Source organism: Streptopelia decaocto, assembly GCF_964273445.1.
Source record: "Streptopelia decaocto genome assembly, chromosome: 1".
NCBI classification, from domain to species: domain Eukaryota; kingdom Metazoa; phylum Chordata; class Aves; order Columbiformes; family Columbidae; genus Streptopelia; species Streptopelia decaocto.
Genome location: NC_138663.1, coordinates 6971906 through 6992858, shown reverse-complemented (window position 1 = coordinate 6992858; position 20953 = coordinate 6971906). Strand labels below are relative to the sequence as shown.

The window sequence follows — 20953 nt, the reverse complement described above, 5'->3', positions numbered from 1 at the left end:
TTTTGTGAGTCATATTAACTGTCAATCCATTGCACACTGTTTTCCAGCTTCATAGGATCCAATGAATAACTTCCCTCCACACGCTATGCTTTGTTATACTAATTTCTTGTCTAACTTCAATCTGGACACAATGGGGGGAGTGAAAGATGACTCAGGTCCAAAAACCACAGCGGCACTTTAGTCAAAATGTATAGTGTGGGATGGGGAACAGGTTTCTACTTAACCTAACACTTCCCATGGCTGCTCTCCCAACACTGTGAATATCTTCAGAAAAGTTCCTGTCCTCTTTTATTTACAAAAACCAGCCATGTACCTTTTTCTGAAGAACCTCACACCCAGAGAAATGATAAGAGCATTCACAACCAACAGGCAAAATGATGAAATAAATCACAATAATAACATCTCTTGTATGAAGATCTCCCATCAGTACTGTTCCTTTAGAATTATCATAGAAAATCATCACTTGTGATTTATTATTCTACCTCCAACTCCTTTCCTCTGTGTTTCATTGTAAAAGTGTCTTTCACTGTTTCAGTGGGGAAGAAAGGAGATATGTACCACTCCAGCAATCAAATAAAGATTATGAAGGAGTCAGCTTGTTACACAATTACCCCTCTCTAGTGATTTTTTATACTAATATTAAAAACAAGACCCTTAAAAAATAAAAAAAAAAAAGAAAAGAAAGAAAAAGGAGTGGAGCGTTTGAGAGCGTTTCTTCTGGTTTAGCTAATAAAAAAAGCAAGTAGTTTCTATTTAATATGAGGTTTGGCAGCACTGGGTTAACAACAACAAGAACTTACTGCCTTCTACCTAGATGTCCAAGAGAATCAAGCCTATTTCCAAAGAAACAGAATGAATTTCAAAGGAAGAAATATTATATACTATTTCAGTTCTCAGTTCAGCAGCTCAGCACTCAACACTACAGCTGACATCAAATTTATGAATGCTTAAATGTCAGTAAATTGTATAAAAACAGTATCTCTGCAATTTATGAATCTATAATTCATTTTTTCACTGTCTGCTCTATATTTCATCACTTCATCATTTTCAAGAGACCAAACATTTTGAAAACTGAAATTATATGTAGCGTGTGGCTCTATATGAGAAACGAGTTGTTATTGTTGCATCAAATTTACTCCGTGATAACAAATTAGTGTCTTCTACTGGTGCTGCATTTGAATGCCTTAAACAAACAAACAAAAAAACTCCACAGAAATTAGACAGAAGAGCAAAAACTTAGAGCAGCAATTATGTTTTTAAAATCAGTTGATTTCACCAGGTCAGAAAGTCAGGTGGAAACAGTAGTAAGAGAATTCTATGAGATGCGTTCATCTGGACATTAACATCCTCAATGCTCTTTCTTGGTCCACCACTTTGGAAATTCATGTTGGTGAGTGATGTGTGCCCAAGAATTGAAAATAATGAAATCAGAAGAAATACTCTGCAGTAATTTGATTGAAACATAATTGTGTACTACGTATTGGCACTCCAGCTCACTTTTGTTTGCAAAAAAACCCACAAAACAAAAGTGTCCAAGGACCAGTGTTTCAGGCTGAGAGTTGAGATTTAACTCCAGCTAACCCAAGTCAATTTTTTAATAGAAGATTATTGGCAAAGTGAGCAATTGTTTTTTTTTTTTTTTGGTTTGAATAATGATTTGTGTTTTATAGCCTTCCATTATCTATCTTGAGAGGAAGCTCCCGGCATATATGCAGGGTTCAGGTTCCCTCCTCATTCAATGGCTTGGTCTCTCCACCCCATTTAGTGCCATTTTCTTCCCAGCAGCTGATGTCAAGACAGTTGGTACAGACTCCGTTGAGTCCCTCAGCCCTGGAGCTGGAGGGTCTATTGCTTCTCTCCAAAAAGGGACTCTCAGCCTAAGCTCAATTGGCACAAAGACCCAGATGTTCAAAGTGCAAAATACTTGGAGTCACCTTGCCAGTGTGGGGATCTCATTGATGATGTCTCTAAAGGTGTCGAGAAGTATTTTGATCCAACAGTAACTATTCTATGGCACTAATGTCAACAGGACTATCACATCAAAATGCAGCCTCTTTTGGAGCACTGCACAGAACAGAAGAATGGGAGAATTTGTATAGGAGGTATTATCGGTTTAATTTTACCATTTTTTTTGAAGTAGAGCTGTGTAAAATTCATTTTGCTAGACAGAAAAATACGTTAAAACACATGGAAAAATGTAGGTAAAGCACAGTATCACCAATAAACATTTCCTTGGAATCAAACTCAGAAAGACATATAGATCTGAAGTAATGGAGCAGTGTATGGCAGATAAAATATAAGTATTATTTTGGAGAATCAAAGTGGCATTTTTTTTTCACAATGTACTGTCAGACTGTATATATTGTATAACAGCAGCTTTCTAGTAAATATTATTTCAATTATTCTCATCTCATTGGCAGAGTCTCATCTAAAACTGTATACTCAGGGTCTAAAAATGCATTGCACTGAAAAGAAAACACATCGATTATAAAAGAAGCTCAACCAAATTCAAATGTGATGTTTGGAAAGACAATAGCTTCGCAATGCTGATATCATTACTTATACTATACAGGAAACAGTTAGTGACATTTTCATGCACTGCCTTGATTTTTATCTTCTCCTCCTTCTTCTCTCCACCCTCCCACCCCTGGTCTCCCCACTTGGCTCGTTACACAAAGCAGCTCAACGACATGACGCAATAATGATTGTTTAGCACCCAGCATGCTTTGGGAGACTAGAGCATTGCAAAGAAAAATCACTGAGGAAAAAAAATAATAATAATAAAAAAAAATTGAAAGGTCCTGATGGAAAAAGAAAGAAAAATAAAAGAAACAAGTGCACAAAACATCAATGCCACCTCTGAGAAAAATCATCACTACACAAAGATACAGTGTACATAATACAGTTTAACATGCACTCTCCAATGATAAGCTAGAAGATCCAGAGTAAGTAAAGACTTCATACTTGTGCGGTTTTTTGTGCAAAATTCTGAAAGACCATGACAAAAATCACAGACTGAAAAAAGGTTTGAGATTGTCAGACAAGCCGTGGCATTCGATAACCACTCCAATGAACTCATCGTTAGCTTGCAGCTGTATTCACATTAAGTGAGCAGATTTAAAGGTTTGTGTTGCTCGTCGTGATAAAATATGAGGCCGTAAAGGCAGTTTGGGAGGAAATAAAGAGCGTTGCTTGTGAGAGGCCGGCCACAACACTGCTCTGTAGGAACTGCCACACTTTGATATGCTCTGTCATCATTAGCATTTTTATTGGCTACATGAAGAAGGAGAAATTATATTAACTTAAAGGAGATTCTATTTGCAAAAAACCACATGCACTAGTAACTCAGTGTGGCCAGGTTAAATCTCTCAAGCTTTTTTTTCAGAGCAGCAAAAACCTCAACACTTAGAAATCTATTTAAAAGGAACTAAGATATTTCTTTGGATGTGTGTGTGTTTTAAAATTCAAGGTAATTTACTCATTGGATGCATTCTGAGTATAACTTAGGAGTGGTATTCACGGCCTTTTTATTTTCTGCTGAATGCCACTGGAAACAGGATCCAGAGCCGTGTTTGGATACCACACAGCAACCTTACTGTGCGCTTTCCGGTCATTAAGAAAAATAAGCTTCATAAAGAGAGGTAGAGTGAGTCAGTAAAAAGTTTAAATCTGTGATTGTCATGTGTCTGATCTGGTCCAGGAGAGCATGGCTTTACCATTCGCAATCATTTGCACAAAGAAAACAAAGAAAGGGCAAATGATACAGTACTGTACCTCCATGGTCTGAGACTGGTGCATGGCTTTGATTGCATTCTGTGCCATTGCCCTTGTAGAAAATGTGACAAACGCACAGCCTGTGGGAACAAGGGGACAGGGAGCAGGAAAGACAAAAAACAACAAGACAAAAGGGTTGGACGCTTGTTAAACCAACACAGTCTACGAGAACGGCCACAAGACGACACTGTTCTCAGTAGTACATAAAAATAAACAACTTCTCTAGTTTATTTATCGACAGTGCTGACTTGCTAATCTGACCATAGATGAAAGAAAAAAATTAGGTGGGAACGGGTGAGGAGAAAGGTGTTTTTTCTGTTTTTTTTTTTTTCCTTTTTTTTTGCCACAGGGTTTGAAATACGTAAGGCTTTTATGTAGTCTTTGGATTGCATACTTTAGTCTATTCATGCCATGCATTAACAATTACTTGCTATGGCTTTGTGCAGGTAAATTGTGGATAGTGAATAAGTGACTGGCAGCCCTGGCAGCTGGGAATTTAAAGGAGTCCATAAAGTCACGTATTTTTGTGATGCACCAAGAACAACCATACAAATAAAGATGAGAAAAACTCCACCGTGTACCCTCTGACTGAGTGTGAAAAGACTCAGACAAAATTCAGTAATGCACGTGGAATCTCAACATTTAAGAAAATAACATATTAAAAATAAAAATCTTAGTGATTTTTGTTTCTCCGAGTCCCAGGTATAAGTACAGTTCTTTAATCTAGGAAAGCTACTACCAGCTTGAGCAATTCTGAAGCCATGTGCATGAATAACCAAAAAAATCACTTTTCTCCCTCCTCAGCCTTTTAAATCATAATGAAAAGCCAATAGGCTAATGCCTGGACTATTTTTCCACCCTTTTACTATTGTCAGTCATACCTACACTGGGCATGGTACAGGTCAACTTTTTCAGTGCATGACTCACTGCCCTTTTGACTAATAAAAACATTGCCTTCTGAGGTTTACATTTTATTCTTCATGCACCCTTGGGCATCTTAAAGAAAAAGACTGTGAAATTAATGCAGATTCAGGCTGATTTTGTAATAATACCATGGCACACTAAAAGCTTAGCTAAAGCAACACGGACTTATTTCACTTGTGATCTCTAATGACTTTAAAAGTGCATTGATTTTCAGCTCCCTTAGCCTTGCACAGTTTGAACTTAGGTTTCAGAGAATAATTTAGTGTTCCACTCAATTTCCTCAAAACATTATTATTATTACTACTTAAAAGATTTCCAAATGAAGCAAATCTAAGCACTGAGAGGCTGAAGCATATTGTCATTTTAAAGCTAATGCATGAAAGCTACATTCTGGCATCAAAAGTACAATATTGTTGCCCCTGTGGCCAATGGGCAAAATAAACCATTTTGCAATCCAACAAGCAACAGATTGTTTGCTTTATGTAAATTATTTTGAGGCATAAAATACTTTTTCTTTTTTGCTCTGTGTGTACCTGGTAAGATTATCAAGTCAAGACTGTATTCACATTTTAATCAAACAACAGTAAGAGAAAGCAATGCCTGATCATTACCCAAAAGCACTACATCTAGTCATGAAAATAAAGTCAATGCATTTTTGCATCATGCAGTATTTTTTTTTCTTATTAAAGTAAAGGCCCTTGATGCAGGAAAACCTAAGCTGGCTTATGTACCTTGGACTGATAAGCGAGCATCATAAAATTGAATTATTTTACACAAGCTTCATGGCAGTATTGTGACTCTTTACATATTTCTCAGGTAATATAACAGCTGGTGATGTCTTACTCCTGTTTAGCCACACTACGTGTTGCTGGACTATTCTTATTCAGCAACAAATTTCTGTCAAAGCAAATGATGTAACAAACCAACTTTCTGTACAGCAACCTAGGCAAAATGTGCAGTAGACAGGTGAATAAACAACAGTACCTCTGCTAGATTCCATATTGCTGCTGTGCACTAAAATTAAAGAGGCCCAAATTTACCATCAAAGTAATCTCTCTTTAAAACTTTTATTATCATTAACAGAGGAAATAACACCAAGGGTTTTCATTTCTCATTTTGCAGTTTCAGTGGGGGATAAGCACAAATAGAGATGTACTGGAGGGCAGGCAAGAAACCCCATACAGAGCCTTGAATAATATTGTTTATAATGGTCAAGAAACTGCTTCATTCACTTGTTTCGCTCTCATTATCCAGGAGTGTGTACCATAGTGACAATTACTGAATAGAGGTTTAGAATGCATAAGAAGCATGCAAAATGTCAACAAAAATCAATAAGACACAGTTTATGCATTTATCACAATTTCTACCCAGCAGTACTGCTGTAAGTAACTTACTGAGAGATGTTGCAATTAGCAGGTCTCAAAAGAAATGTGTGAATCAGCAGAGAAATAAAGCTATGCTTCTCTCAAGATAAAGCAGACTTTCTCTTCCCTCCCTTAAGCTTTTCCTCTTTTTAACCACAAAGCTCAGCTGTTGGGGACTTTCAGCGTCCAGCGCTACCGCAAAACCTCCCTCCTCATTCCTCAGCCCAAATCCATTTGCTTGGATCCTGTTGCCTTTGTCGTGGAGTGAAAAGACCTTCGTAGCAGATCTCTGTAAAATGCCATATAGCAAGCTACCAATTTAAAAGAAACTTGTTCTCCGGGCAAGAGGAATGCCTGATGCAGCTTGAATATGAGCATTTGGAAACAGCATTCCATGCAGAAGATGGGACAGCATTTTAATTACAGTTTGCCAGCCAGAGGCTACAAGGTTAGGTCCCCTTGTTATCTCCAGCCGGCAGGCCATTTCCCACCAATGGACAGTGACCATTTGCACAGTAAACACCCAGTTTGCCTCAATAACCATGGTAAAAATTCAGTAGACAAACTTATTTCTAAATTATTTGATAACCTAGACATTCAGTTGTTACCATCGAGCACCCCAATTAAATGCTAGCTAATTTAACCACCTTTCCAGACGTTGCTACATGTATTCACATTCAAGGATTATTTTTTCAGCTACCAAACCTGAACGCTCACACACAAAATTTGTATATTTATTATGTGTGCACATACATTTTATTATGTGTGAAACATTGCGTCCTATATATTTATTGTCTGTGAACCACGGGATCCTTTCCTTCATGACTAGACCGCCACACTGGAGGGGAGCTAAGCTTATATCACAGGATTCAATCCAATTAACTCAATCATTGAACTCTCACCTCTAATTTAGGTATTTAGAAAAACTGTTCTTCCGAGATGCTTGTGTTCTCTGCCACAGCCAATGGCAGTGCCTTTAATTTTGCTATATGGTGTACATATGCATTTTAGGAGGATGGTTGTGTTTGGCACCTCGAATTTAATCAGAGGTTGGTGTCCAAGCACACTGGATTTCACTTGTTTAAGCTAGAAGAGCTCTGCCTGGACCTGTACTCTTGCCGCAGTGGTTTCTGAGGGGCTGGGAAACCCTTTTTCAGCATATTCTCACTCTCTGTATCGCATGGATCCAGGTGGTCTTTTGGGAACACACTGTCAGCTTCAGGGCAGTAAATCACAATTATAAGAGGACAAGACTAATCAGATTTCATGCCTCGTGGTGCAAGGAAACAAGAAAGATATCCATGGCCTCTTACCCCATCCTATGAAACACTGCATTGATCGCAGTGCTGTGGGCTGAGGTCTTCTGGACCAACAGCTACAAGCAAAGTATTTCTCTTCTGCCACACTGAATCCTGATACTTTAATTACTTCCTTCTTACTGGGGCTGTGGAGCTCCGCAGCAGAGAAAACATGGACATGGGGATATTTTTATATCTAATGCCTTGAAATTACTTCGGTTTGTACCACCAGCTACCTAACCACACACAAAATACCCTTTTGTAAATACAGCCAACCTGCAAGTCACCTTGCAATTATTTATCACCTCTGGTTTCAAGATGTCAGGGATCAACAACAGAAACAAAAAAGGAGGTAGGAAGGAAGTCTAAACCTTTTAGTTCCTTCTCCAAGGCTGCCTTTTTACCCCCTACACCAGATAAATGATTGACTGGGGAAAGGCTTCTCAAAGTAATTTCCTCTTGCAGGCAGAATCAGGGGGAGGCACCCAGCCCTGCCACAGAGGAGATACTGGAGCACATTATTACATTTGCCATCTCAGCTGAGAGAACATCTAAACTCGCAGGGCTGGTGCTTACTCCCCTCCTATCCCAAACTGAAACAAAATTTTGAAGAGGTTGCAAAATTAGAAAAGCTTCCTCCTTGAACTGTGCTGCCCCAAACCTAAGGCTCACTGCTTGAGCAATTGGATTATTTAAAATATTTAAAAAAGCTCAGCACTGCCCCATTTCAGTTCCTGCTTCACTCAATTCTTCTCATCTCAGGCTTTCATGGACTGTTTTTAAACATTCAGTCAGCAGTTCACGCACAGGCTAACATAATATCAGTATATGCAAGCTGTAAGTGAAGTAGAACATTTTTAAGTATGAAGGTAAGGGGTCTGATTTTATACCTACACGAGAAACCTCCCCCACAAAACTACTGTGGTCTACCAGAGGTTTTAAAGCGCCTGAACCCTCAGTGAAGCCAAAGGGAGATAGATGCAAAACAGCTAGTATTTTTGAATCAGGCCTAGGGTTAAAAATGGAAGTTTAAAAACCATGGCTTTAAAGTTCTGGAAATGAAAGAAAGGCAGATGCAACCAATTTAAAAAAAAAAACCAAACAACATATATATACGTAGTGACCCCTCTGACACAGAAGAAGGCTCAAGGTATTTTCAAAGCCATCCAAGCAATCGCACTACTACGTATGGAGGCTGCACAGCTGGTGGTGTAATGGTTGAGCTACAGCTTCCTGGTTCAACATAAACAAGGTTTTTCTTCACTTTTTGTGAAGAAACAATAGTGAAAAGCTGCCAAAATACTCCTGCAAGAAGTATTTTGGATCCTCTGAGATGAAAGCCTCTACTTAAAGGAAAAGATAAGGCTCAAATAAAAAGCTATGGAAATTGAGGCGTGATAAAAATAAGCTCTAATTGTGCTAAAATATTTCTAGCTGAGATTGCAAAGTAGACTTTCTCTTTTCTACACTGTGCTAATAGAGCAGTCTGAAGGAAAGACCAGCCTGGGAAACAGCCTTCTAATGAAGACATCACACAAAAATCTGTCTTAGCGGTTAAAATACATTTCAGCTACAAATTAAGACATCAAATTGATTATTGTGCAAGCATTTGGTCATTAAAAATATTGCTTAAGACACACAGTGGCAGATCTTAGACCAGGTCCAACAACCTAGCCTAAAGTAAAATGTTGACAAAGTCACAGTGAAGCTCCTTAGTTTATACATACCAGGCACATGAAGGTAAGAAGAGGCAAGTCCTGTAAACATGCCTCATCTCTTTGGCTTTTCTGACTTCTCTTGACTATTGATCAGATGACAGATTCTAGATTTTAGATTTCATGGCTCCCTTGAAGCATTTCTAATTGGACAATCAAGTAACCGTCCTGTGAAGTGCAGACTTGAGTGGCTACCAAAGACCACTTTCTCTAACAGTGCCTCGATGACGCTCTTGTTGGAATAAAAACTCTTGCAAATGATTTAATTTCAGACTTTCCTCTGTGCAGAGATTGTTGTGAAGATGCAGTAATGGAGATCTGAGAGGTAGAGTTACTGACCAAAGGCCAGCAGAGACACTGGTCACTTGTATTAAACGTGTTTGTTTTTTCCCCAGCTTCAGTAGAGCTTCAGTAAGGGAAAAAAAGAAAATTAAATGTGCCATAATGATTGGAAAAAATGAAAAATGTTACCATCTTACAGCAAAATAAAGAAGGCAAGGAGGTGTTTCTGGAGAGCAATTAAAAACACCGCACTTCTACAGTCCTAATTCCCCATCACTTACTGACACACAAGTCAGAAGGTGGCCCCTAATCCAGGCTGTTCTCACGACTGGCACTTCATGTTACTTTAGCTCAGAAAAGAGAAGTAAATATTCTTAACTAAAAACAAACAGGCATAAAACCTCCTCACCTACCCTTCACTGCAATTAATTATGATGCAAACACTAATTTTCTTTTACTCGTTCATTGACTCCTGAATCTAAAAGTTACGAATGGATTTTCATGAAATTAAATTGCCTGACCGTGGTATAACTCTCCATGACATTTCTAACCTGCTCCTAAAGCAAAGAAAGGAAAAAAATGTCCCTGTAATCAATGTCGGTAGAAAGGTTTACTTGTCCCATGTGCCTCCTGATGTTTTGTTAAAAAATCATACAATTGGGAGCCTAGAAGATGTAGGAATACACATTTCAAGCTTTTCCACAATTTTCATGGTATATCCAACTATCTGTACATATTATTAGCAGGTTTTTTTCAGTCCATGCTATTAAGCCAGTTGACTTCTTTCTGGTATCTGTTATATAAATCTGCACTTAGCAATACAGCAGAATAATTTGCTGTGTGGTGCTCCTGTGATAAGGATAAGAGGATTTTTTAAAATCATCATTATGGATAGTAATAATTCCTGGAGTGATACAGGGATATTGATCCACTGATCCAAAAAAAAAAAAAGCATTTTACAAAGGTAGAGGAGCATAGCTATCCTTATTTTAAGGAAGGGGATAAAAGAGATGATGAGAGACCCACTCACCTGTGGTCAATACAGCACATCAGTGGCACAGTTACAAATCAAAATTAGGTATTTCTGACTATTTTTGTACACTCTGGCTATGGATGTCTGTGTTGGTATCTGTGGTCATGTAGCCATTACATAGAGCCAGGAGTCAGGAGGTCTGAAAGTTTCCTTAAGCCGTTTACAATAAGCGATTTAAAATCTTAATCATCTGAGGCAGTTCGCTTCTGCTTTTTCATGATAATGAAGCTTAGCACATGATATCACAATCATGAATTTTTGTAAAGCATACTTAGCTCTTCAGAAAAACTGCTGGATTAAACAACCCTGCAGGCTGAATCCTTCTCTTTGAATAATGAATATAGTACAGGCAGTGGCAAGCTTCTTTAGATAGTCCCATGAACCCTGCTAAAGTGAGGGCCAGCCTCCACGTCTGCTGAGTCCCTGGTTTCTTTATCTCTACAGCCAACAGGGTATTTTTATTTTTTAATACTTTTCACAGCTAGGAATTACTCTCTGCCAGCCAATAATTTCACAGGGACTATCCCAGAGCCTTCGGAAGGCCTTTTGGTTGCTCACTATTTCTTGTAGCTGGCCAGAATATAGCAAGTTACAGATATAAACAACAATGCAGGAATGAATAATAGTAGGGAAAAAAAAATAAGTCAAGGAAATAACAAAATCTTAGTTTCTTTAAAGTATGCTGCTGCACCACTGGAGCTTTTTGTCATTATTTTAGACTAGTTTTACAGGTGAATTTCAAACAGCTGACAATAGGAATTTGGAGTGGAAGTGCTGATGGTCCATTATCAGTAGTGACAGCAATGGGTGTGACTTTATTAAAGTTCTGTTAACTCTTGGCTAGCAACCACAACAGAAACACCCAGTTCAATCTCTCTCTATTTATCTTAGCACCTATATCACACTCATCACAAAGTGTTTTGCTTCTCCTTGGTGCCACAGGAGGGGATTTCTCCTTGGAGTGGGAGCCATGGGGTGCTCTACACCCTGCCCATGGGCTGACAGCAGACTCCTACTATACTAGCGGTGCGGTTGCTGTTATAGTGTAGACATGGCCTAAAAGTCAACTGAAAGCTTTTTAATCTCTGTTAAGGAAAACAAAAAAGGCAGCACAAACCAAAACTGTTCTATTGAACAGTGTAACCTTGCAGCTATCTGCTGGTAATAAAGATTGTTTGCCTGAACTCTTCAAGAAAGCTCAAAAGTTGGCATAAATACCAATGAATATACTTCTCAAGCTCTTTTTGCCCGAGATCCCATGATGTGTACTTGTTATGCAATTGAAAAGAGATGCCAAACAGAGTTTATTGGGCCATATTTCCAGCTCACTGCTGTGAGCACTGCGAGTTCCCGAAGGCTCTGGCATGGCGAGGACCGTGTTTTCCTAAGACAGTGACTATTTTTCATTCACTCCTCTGTGTCTGGGAGGGAAGAACATCCAGATGGGTGCTGGGAAAACAAATACTGTTTGTGGCGAAGGGAACTCACATCTTGGAAATGGCAACATGAATTAAAGCTTGTTAAGTATTGGAACTCATTACAAACATTTAACTGTATAAATTCTCCCTTTTGCTTTAGTGAAGCAGCTTTTCACCCTGTGCTTTTTCAGTCAAGCTCTATCCACCTCAAATCTCCCTTAGTCCTTTTCATTTCAACTGCAATACCAACCATTTTCCCAACACTTTGCCTTCTCTCATGGAGTGGTGGTTTTGTGAAGCTGATAAACATCTGCCTGAAAACCTGGTTGGCACAGCTGAACTCATTTTCAAGTGTGAACACGGGTGTGTAGAAAGCAATTCAAGTTTAACAAGGCATGATGCATGAGGGCATGATAGAATATCAGTCGTGATTGTGACCGAAATAAACCCAAGTGGCAGAAAGGATACAGCTCTGCTACAGCCACTGGTGTGTGACCTACCTGGGCTGAGATCTTCAGGCTCCAGGAGGAGAGAGCAGCACATTAACTTTGTGGCTCTGCTGGCTGGCACTGCCCTGTCTGGTACCTTGGTGACAGGGCTTAAAAATCTCAGCTTCTGATTATCGTGAGATCGCTATTTACAGCATAACAAAACTACCCCACCACCCTTACCTACCCTGTTGGATTTCATAATTATCTTTTTTATGCTTATACTACGCCCAATGTCCGTTGAATAAAAGCAAGTATACAGTGGCATTTCTATGGATCTCGGGAAAGATCCATTTATTTGTTGAGTGATGCTGAGGAGTCAATTAAATCCTTTCGGGGCTCAAAACATCTGATGCCCAGATCTTGTTATTTCAGCAGTTACTTAGCTCCTTTCCCACTTGTATCTTCTGTCACCCCTTCCCTGTGCTACTTACTAAGTGATATAAGTGAATATCTGTAATATTTGTTTTGCCGCAATGTTGGGTCTAGACAGATAATGACAGCACTCAACTCCATCAGCTAACATTCATTGCTGAGCTGCAGGAACCAACCTCAGAGCTTTCCCTTAGTCTTCTCAAGGCAAAAGCCACGATCTCCTTGCCTGAAGGGACCACTGCAGCCCAGTCCCAAAAGTTTTAGAGCTGCAGACTAAGGAGGCATAAATGTGATTTTCTTGGGGCTCCCTATTTATCGACAGATTGTCTTTCAACAAGTCTTTATTATTCAGAACTAGTATAGTAAGCGCTTTTAAGCAGCGCCATGAAATACAGGAATACCTGTGACTTGCACTGCTGAAATGTATAGGCATTTTAAAGAAGATGGGTTGCACACAAAACAAAAAAATCCCATGTACAAATTATTGCATAAAATACTGCAGATCCTGTAGCCTACTGGAAACAAGCAGATCCAAAAGTAAAGAAAAATATCTATATCTATATCTAAACGCAAAATGCGTACTATTATTTTTTCTGTGCCTTTTGAAAATGTAATAAAATGCATAAACTGTGCTTTCTATGTATTTTTTTTTTCTATAGAAGCAGAAGTGATGTTTTCACAGCTCCACACTTAAAGTTACTGCTCATGCTGTTAAATGGCCGTGGCTACTACCACAGCATCCTTCCCCACTGACAGACGGGAGTAACATTATTTTCTTTTCCACTCAGCACCATCTGGTTCTGACTTTTTGAGAAAGTTCACGCTCTGAGAAGCATTTCAGGTCCATATACCATGGAGTTAATCTGCAGCTTGGGTCATCAACATACATTTATTTTTCTTCAATACATTTTCAGAGGGCCCTTACCCAAAAGGCACTTTTGCACTCAAAAGGGATCACTGGCTATTGAAGTCTGTGCTGCACTTCATCTCCAAAGATCAGCTCAGCCGCTTGACCACTCTCGATGGTGCTGCTTAACACTCTGCCCTGGTTTTTGGGTTGTGATAGAGGCACAAGATTTAAAAGCTCTTTTTGCAAAGTTTTGTCCAGGCAAACATCGCAGGTTCAAGCTAACCTCTTTGTTTCTGAGTTACAGCAGACCTCTGTTTTGCATATAGCTGTAGAAAACACAGGAATGGAGAAGATAGTGCTACAATGTGGGCCAGTTCCCGTGACCCTATATGCCTTCAAGCACTCGTTTACAGTCCTTTTTATTTGTTTTTGGCCTTGTGCTACAAAGCAGAAATGGGGTCAAGGAAGGACCTTTGATTTTGCGAGAGCAGAAAACTGAGGGTGTTTTCTCAGGGTGCAAAGGAACCTTTCCAGCTGACAAACTGGGCGATAACACAAGTTAATATGTTGGCGCCGAGACCTTTCTGACACTGGAAATAAGAGGTGATAATTTCAGTCACTGTGAAAAGTTCATGTGGATACCTTCATCACGTGGCACGTACTACAGCGTAACCTCTAGCTGCAGACAGCGGCTATGCCTACCTTGGCTGCGACATATAGCTCCCAATTAGCACTTAAGGAAAGAGACTTTACAGACTGCACACTCACCTCTGCTCAGCCCGTCCGGTCCCCGAAGGATTCGGCATTCTTCTATCTGGCCAAACGGAGAAAACATCACCCTGATATCATTCTCATTACACTTCTTCGAAACCATTCCTATGAACAATTTTCTGTCTTCCACAGCTAGAAGATAAAAATAATGAATGAGCAAAGGCCATTTCATCTTTTTCCTGTGATCAATGCTTCATTACCACATCAAACCAAGCTCCAGTCATGTGAGTCTGGCTCTGTAACTGAAGACAAGTCCTAAGGCAAACACTTTATACTTACAACATCCCTTCCCCCCCTTCCTCCCCCACCCCAAATGTCTCGTTTTTCTTTTTCTCTCTCCTTTTTCTAGTGGTGCTTGCTGTTTATATAACATATTAATTGGCTGCCTTAGTCATTCTGCATATGCCTCCCCATCACAGTGGACGAGAAGAAAAGCATCCTCTAAGAGAGACTTTTAAAGATATTTGTGCATAGATTTTAATTCCGATAAATTCCCTCACCTGCCTAATGTATGAAAGAAATCATGACAGGGCTGAGGGTGAAGAAGGGATTGTGCACGTAATGATATGAGCTCATGAAAAATATTCCTGAGAAATGTTTTGAGAGAGCGGCTCCTATCTGAGCTTCCAATTTCAACCAACTTAATGCATGGCACTCGACAGGCAGATGTGTAACGACTGCTCTGGAAAAAGAATGCATTACATTTTCCTGCTTTTTTTCAGACTGCCACAGCCCCCTCCCCTCCAAGAGGACACAAGGCATCTTCCAGGGCATCACTTTAACAAGGAGGCTGCATAATGCTTTCCCAGAGCCAAACCTTTTGATTCGTAATGATGCTGAGTTTGCAAAAAAACATGAAAAAGGTGCTTTACCTGAATTACTGGAAGAATATTTCCTGCCTGCATTGTCACCCAAATCAGCAAAAGTTACACTACTGCAGCAAGATACATGCAGTCAAACTCAAATTTACACGTCTAAAGCTGTTGACCCTTGTCAGAAATGAAAAAAATAATCAAAACTTGATTTACCCTGGAAAGACTTAAAAAATGTGAACACACCCTCCCATCTATATTAAACCAAAAATCTAAGTGCTTATTATACAGCATATACACCAGTGCTTTCTTCTTCTCTGGAAATGGCATGTAAATCCAATTCACTGTTAATGAGCAGACTGTCAGAGTTTGTGGGGAAGCAAAGAGAGAAGGAAAGCTTTACTCCAGAGAGTCTGCAGTGAACTTACTTATTTCTATTATTGTGCAAATTATTTTTGTAATGAAGTATTTTCATTTCTGGGCTTACGAAAAAAAATAAAATCTTCCCTTGCTCCCCAACTCTCTCTCCTGTATTAGTACAAGTTTGTCAAATGGAATAAATTGCAGCTGAGGAAGAAGAAACTGTGTCTATTTTCATAGGATTTTATTTGTGTTATGCTTCAACACTTTAAGTGCATTTAATCATTTCAACAATAAAAAGGGAAGGTTCATGTTTATCAATCATGAGAGGTGTTTGAAGTAATTTTTCCTTTAGAATTGCTGACTTTAAGAAGTATTTGTAGCTTTTATACAAGCAAGCACCAAAACAGTGCATTTTTCAGAATCTAAAACAGAGACAAGCCCCTACAATCCCAGCTTCTCACTCTACAAGCCTACCAGAAAACTGGTGTGAATTTAACACCCAGGAGAAGTTTTCCTCAGCAGACATTCCTCAAAACTCATTTTTTACATTCACACTTTATACTGAAGAGGTTCCACATGCAGGTTAACCCTCCAGAAAGGGTTAACAAATGATGAATGCATGGGATGAGCTGGTTATATGCAGATCAGGAGCTGAATATGCGGGACTGCAAATAAGACTAGCAAGTTGGGATTTACATATATATAATATGTGTATATATATATTTGTGTCTTACAATTAAATTTTACATCTGATTCGTAATATATATTTGGTCTTGATGCTGATAATAGTTATTTTAAGGATGGTAAAGCTGAATCACCTTGCTGACAGCCACAGGGAGAACCTAGGCAGTGACTTTTGCTGGTGAAGGATGCTGGTAACTTGGCTGCTTACAATTCCTGTATTGCCTTGAGTAATCCCTTTGAGGAAGGTCCCTGGCCAGCCTGTCCCCTCAACAACAGCCACACACTATGGCCAGGGTGCAGGAAAGGGACCGTAGGCTGCTGCTTATGAATATCTCCATAGCACAAACAGAGGTCAGGCTGGGAGAGGCCTTGGTGCCAAGCAGGGGCCCAAGCTTTGCCTTCTGCTCTGTGTTACAAACCTCTTCACTTCTGCCTGTGCATCAGCTGGTACCAGCCAGTTTAAATTTGGGTTGATTTTAGACTTGAAAGACAGTGTGCAGGTCTACCCTAAGGGTGACTGGATCCCAAGCCTCTCCTAAAAACAGCTTCTGGCTGAATTATACAAATGCCTGTAATGCCATCCCAAAGGAGGCCCCTTGGGTCCTCCTTAGGTGCAAGGACAAAGACCCAAACCAAAGAGATTCACACAGAGATTCAAAAGAAATGAGATGCGGACAGGAAAGCTTTGTTTTAATTTTCCAAAGAGTAGCAGATGACAAACTCCCCACCGGCCTCCTTCAGTTTCGCTAGTAAACCTATAAATATGCCATTTAACTAACATGATTTGCAGGTTTTCAGCTTGAGGGTGATTTTATAGTAAATTAAACATCCAGCTCCCGTGTACTGTACATCTTAAAAATGCAGATTTCACAAAGAATGCTCAGAGTACAGAAAACATATTGATATGATGACGTGCTCTGCATTCACTGATATTAGTCAGTGCTGATCAGTGTTGAAGCTTAAGAAAATTGTTATTCTTTTTTTTTGGCTAGGGGCCCAGCATTAAAAAAACATTTAAAGGGGCAATTGTCAAGATCAAAATGACATGTCTTCAATCTATCTGATAGAACATCTGATATGATTAGCCTGAAAGAGTTTTTAATGATATATTCTCATGCAGAGAAAGGAATGCTTTTTCACCTCTTTAAGACTGGCTGTCTGGATTTGTTTCTGCATTTTTGATCAGCCACTTCTCTCCTTTCTTTCTGAAATGAATTCTTACCTGCCACGGAGACATGTTTGGAGAATCAAATAGACAACAGACCGCAAGAAGTATGGGTCAAACATATGAAGAGGTTAGCAAAGTTCCCTTTTGATGAGCCAAGCCTGAGGATTTGCCTGTGCATGTTGGTTTGCTCCCATAGACTGTAAAATGAGGACCCCAGCATGTAACTCAACAAAGCACTGAGACTGGGAAAGGTGCTACCTGGTTGGAGAAAGGGTTGTAGTCTAAAGTCATCTTGCCTAACTTTAATTATCTACAGTTTAGTTGTCCAGTTTTAACTGCAACTAAACTATTATTGATTGGCTGTTGTCAATGCCAAGAGATCGGCTCCTCCAAAGAGTCTCTCCCTGACTAGTGACAGTAGATAGGGCTGTTAGCTTCCAGCCAACTCCTAAAACTTGGTCATCATGAAAACCCATAGATGTCCTGAGCTCCAGCTGCAGGGCCAGGAGGAATAAATGAGCTATGAAGGACTGGACAAAGCTTGGGAGCTGTGAGTACTTCAGGCAATGAGAGGAGGCAAAGAAGAAGGCTGGGGAATTGACATCAGGGTCAGAACCTGTGTGTACATTTCTTGTAAGCATTTCACTGCTGCTTGATAATTCTTTCTCCCAAACTAGGGGTAGGTTTCAATCATTCAAAATCCAGAAAACGAATGAATTTTTTTTTTGTGAGAATTAGATATCATTATTTCTGAACCTTGATTCTAGGGCTAGTTGTACTTTCTGGCTGTTTTGCACCACGCTGTGGGCATGAAGTAGACACAACCATTCATAAGCAGCTAGTAGGATGGAGTGGCTGAGTAGCTCTCATTGATGGAGCAGAAACAGCTGGAAGGTCACAATGAACAAGGCCTGAAGTTGTAGTTACTTGAAGGAAGGTGTGAAACTGCACAGTATCTTGATTAATTAATTACAAGGTTCACCTCTAATCCACCCAAACATGTTACAAATGCAGGTTAGCTATGCTGCCAGGGTAGTTAGTGTGGCACATCCAGTGCTAAGCCTGCTGGATTTGGGGTGGAAATCTCATCCAAATGCAGGAACCCTGTGTGACGAGGAGCAGCTATCTCATTTAAAATGGAATGAGTTGTTCATAGAATATGGAATACCAGTTTCAAAGGGACCACATGGATCATCTGGTCCAACCTTTCATGGCAAGAACACGGTCTACACAAGACAGCCCATCACCCTGTCCAGCTTAATCTGCAAAGTGTCCAGTGTTAGGGAATCTGTCACTTCCCTGGGGAGATTATTCCGATGGGTGACTGCTCTCATCATGAAAAATTTTGTCTTGTGTTCAGTCGGAATCTCCCCAGAAGTAACTTGCACCCATTACCCCTCATCTTTTCCATGTGAGTCCTTGTTTTTGTAACTCCATCACAACAAGCTCTACAATTGCAGTCAGCAATAGGACAAGGGGGCATGGGCTTCAACTCTGCCAGGGGAAATTTAGGCTGGAGATTAGAAAGCAATTCTTTACGGAGAGAGTGGTCAGGCTGCCCAGGGAGGTGGTGGACTCCCCGTCCCTGGAGGTTTTGAAACTGAGATTGGACATGGCACTTAGTGCCATGATCTAGTCAATGGACTGGAGTTGGACCAAGGGTTGGACTTGATGATCTCTGAGGTTTTTTCCAACCCAGTCGATTCTGTGTTTCTGTAATCGCCAGCATGGGTGCCTAGGTATTGTGTTGGAATCCAGAATGCTACGTTAGCCATAAAAAGTTATCTGAGATGAAATCTGCCTCTGCTGGGGGAGGCTTTTTTCAAATCAAGTCTCCTGCCTCTGACAGCACTACATCCAACTTGCAGAATAACATCCTGAAGGGTCTAATTTTTTAGCTTTACTCAATTTGCTTCAGTAATGAGCATTTCTTGGAGGCTGCATTAGATTGCTTGTGCTAACCCAGGAGAATAAAGGAGTAGAGATTATTTTCTGTATGCTACAAAAGAATTAAACCCTGTAATAATCATGGGAAATTTCCCTGAAGATTCAACAAAGTTTCCTTTTTTCTCTTTTAGACTCCCAAAATTATGTCCTGAAAAATCAAAATTATTGCCTGCTATTATACACTTTTGAGGAGTCCAGTCAGTTAAAGAATGCATTTTCCATCCAGAAGTTGCCTTCTCTTTTGAGCAAATAAAGAAATAATTAATCATGTATGTATGTATGTATGTATGTATGTATGTATGTATGTATGTATGTATCTATCTATCTATCTATCTATCTATCTATTTTTTCATCCAGAAGGGAAAGGGGGAAAACAGACTTTTTATGCCTATTTGTAACACTGTGAAAAACCCTTGCATACAATCTGTCAAAGTCACACCTGGATGTGGAGCTGCCTGCATTAATTATCAACTTTTCTATGTGTTAGTGCTAACATATGGCATTTAATTACTCCCTTCAAATCAGCAAAGTTGTGCCACTTAGAATTTAAAAATTATTTTTTCAAGTTATCACTAATAAAATAGATAAATAAAAATTATAAGATCACTCAGCTACCCATCTTTTTTTTTTTTTTTTTTTTTTTTTTTAAATAGAGAATTTTGTCATTTTTCCTGAGGTGGTGATGCTTTCATCTATTTAAGAGCATACTGTATGTAGGATATGTGACTTAAAGTATTGACTGTATTCAAATCTTGATCGAAGACACATTTAAGTATCTATTAAATTGCAGCATCTTAATGGCCAACAGACAACATAGAGTCAAGCGTGTGTTTAGGTGTTTTTTGGCATTAAAGAACCCCCTTTGTTTGAAAAAGAGAAAATATTCTTAGACAAATATTGTGAGTGATTAACAGTCAAGATGAATCTAGGAATGGTGGAGCCTTCAAAGTCTTTAACCATGCTTTTCTGGCAGGTATTCCTTAACCAAAACTTTGTAGATAGGTTAAAATAACCACCTAGCAATGTAAAGGTGGTCAGATGAGACGTAATTGGTGATCAGACCAGGACACACTACAATATTAATCATCTGAAAATGTTTCAGGGATGTTACATTTCTCAACAAAAAAAAGTCTTTTCAGAATCCTCCCAGGTAGAAACCTTAATTATATCTAAAGGCAAGACTTTCCCCATCAACTCTACCTGCTAGAAGCTTGGTAGAAGAAATTAATCTTTGCTTCATCTGCACGAGCAGAGGGATCACTCAGACACATGAGCTGTTGTACACAGAGAAGGAACGGAGATGATTGCATAGATCTATCAGCCACTCAGTTCCTATCCAGAATAAAGGAGAACTTCAGGTTGCTAATAAAGTTCTAATCCTGCCGAAGTGCCCAGGCACTTAGTCAAATGTGTGCAGGAGGTGCCTCTTCTATATCCATCTCCCAGTTTCCATGGGGTGAGCTTGGCTTTTTGTGCCAAGGGACAGGTTTCTGAAGTTCTGCGTACATCTAAAGACTGGAACAGTGATGGAGAAGGAGGAGCATTTCATCCGGGTACTCCTGGGCTTGGATGCTCATTCAAAAGCTTTTGCAAGGAACTCAACATGGGGAGGGGACATCTTATTACACAGCAAATACTGCCCTTTGAAAATCTCTATAAGATGAATGAGGGGACCTCTCTTTCCTCC

General features: G+C 39.6%; 1 protein-coding gene across 9 annotated transcripts in view; it reads right to left on the bottom strand.

Annotated features, from left to right (window-relative positions):
- CELF2 (CUGBP Elav-like family member 2) overlaps positions 1 to 20953 on the bottom strand; it is a 380150-nt gene that overhangs the window by 57946 nt on the left and 301251 nt on the right. For 8 of the 9 annotated variants that reach the window (XM_082046820.1, XM_082046821.1, XM_082046822.1 and 5 more), the window contains 2 exons: positions 14290 to 14424; positions 3775 to 3854 (listed from right to left, as the gene is read on the bottom strand). In XM_082046820.1, coding sequence (XP_081902946.1) covers positions 3775 to 3854; positions 14290 to 14424 — 215 coding nt within the window. Of the gene's footprint in view, positions 1 to 3774; positions 3855 to 14289; positions 14425 to 20953 lie in introns of those variants that run through there. The other variant, XM_082046828.1, reaches the window with a different exon arrangement.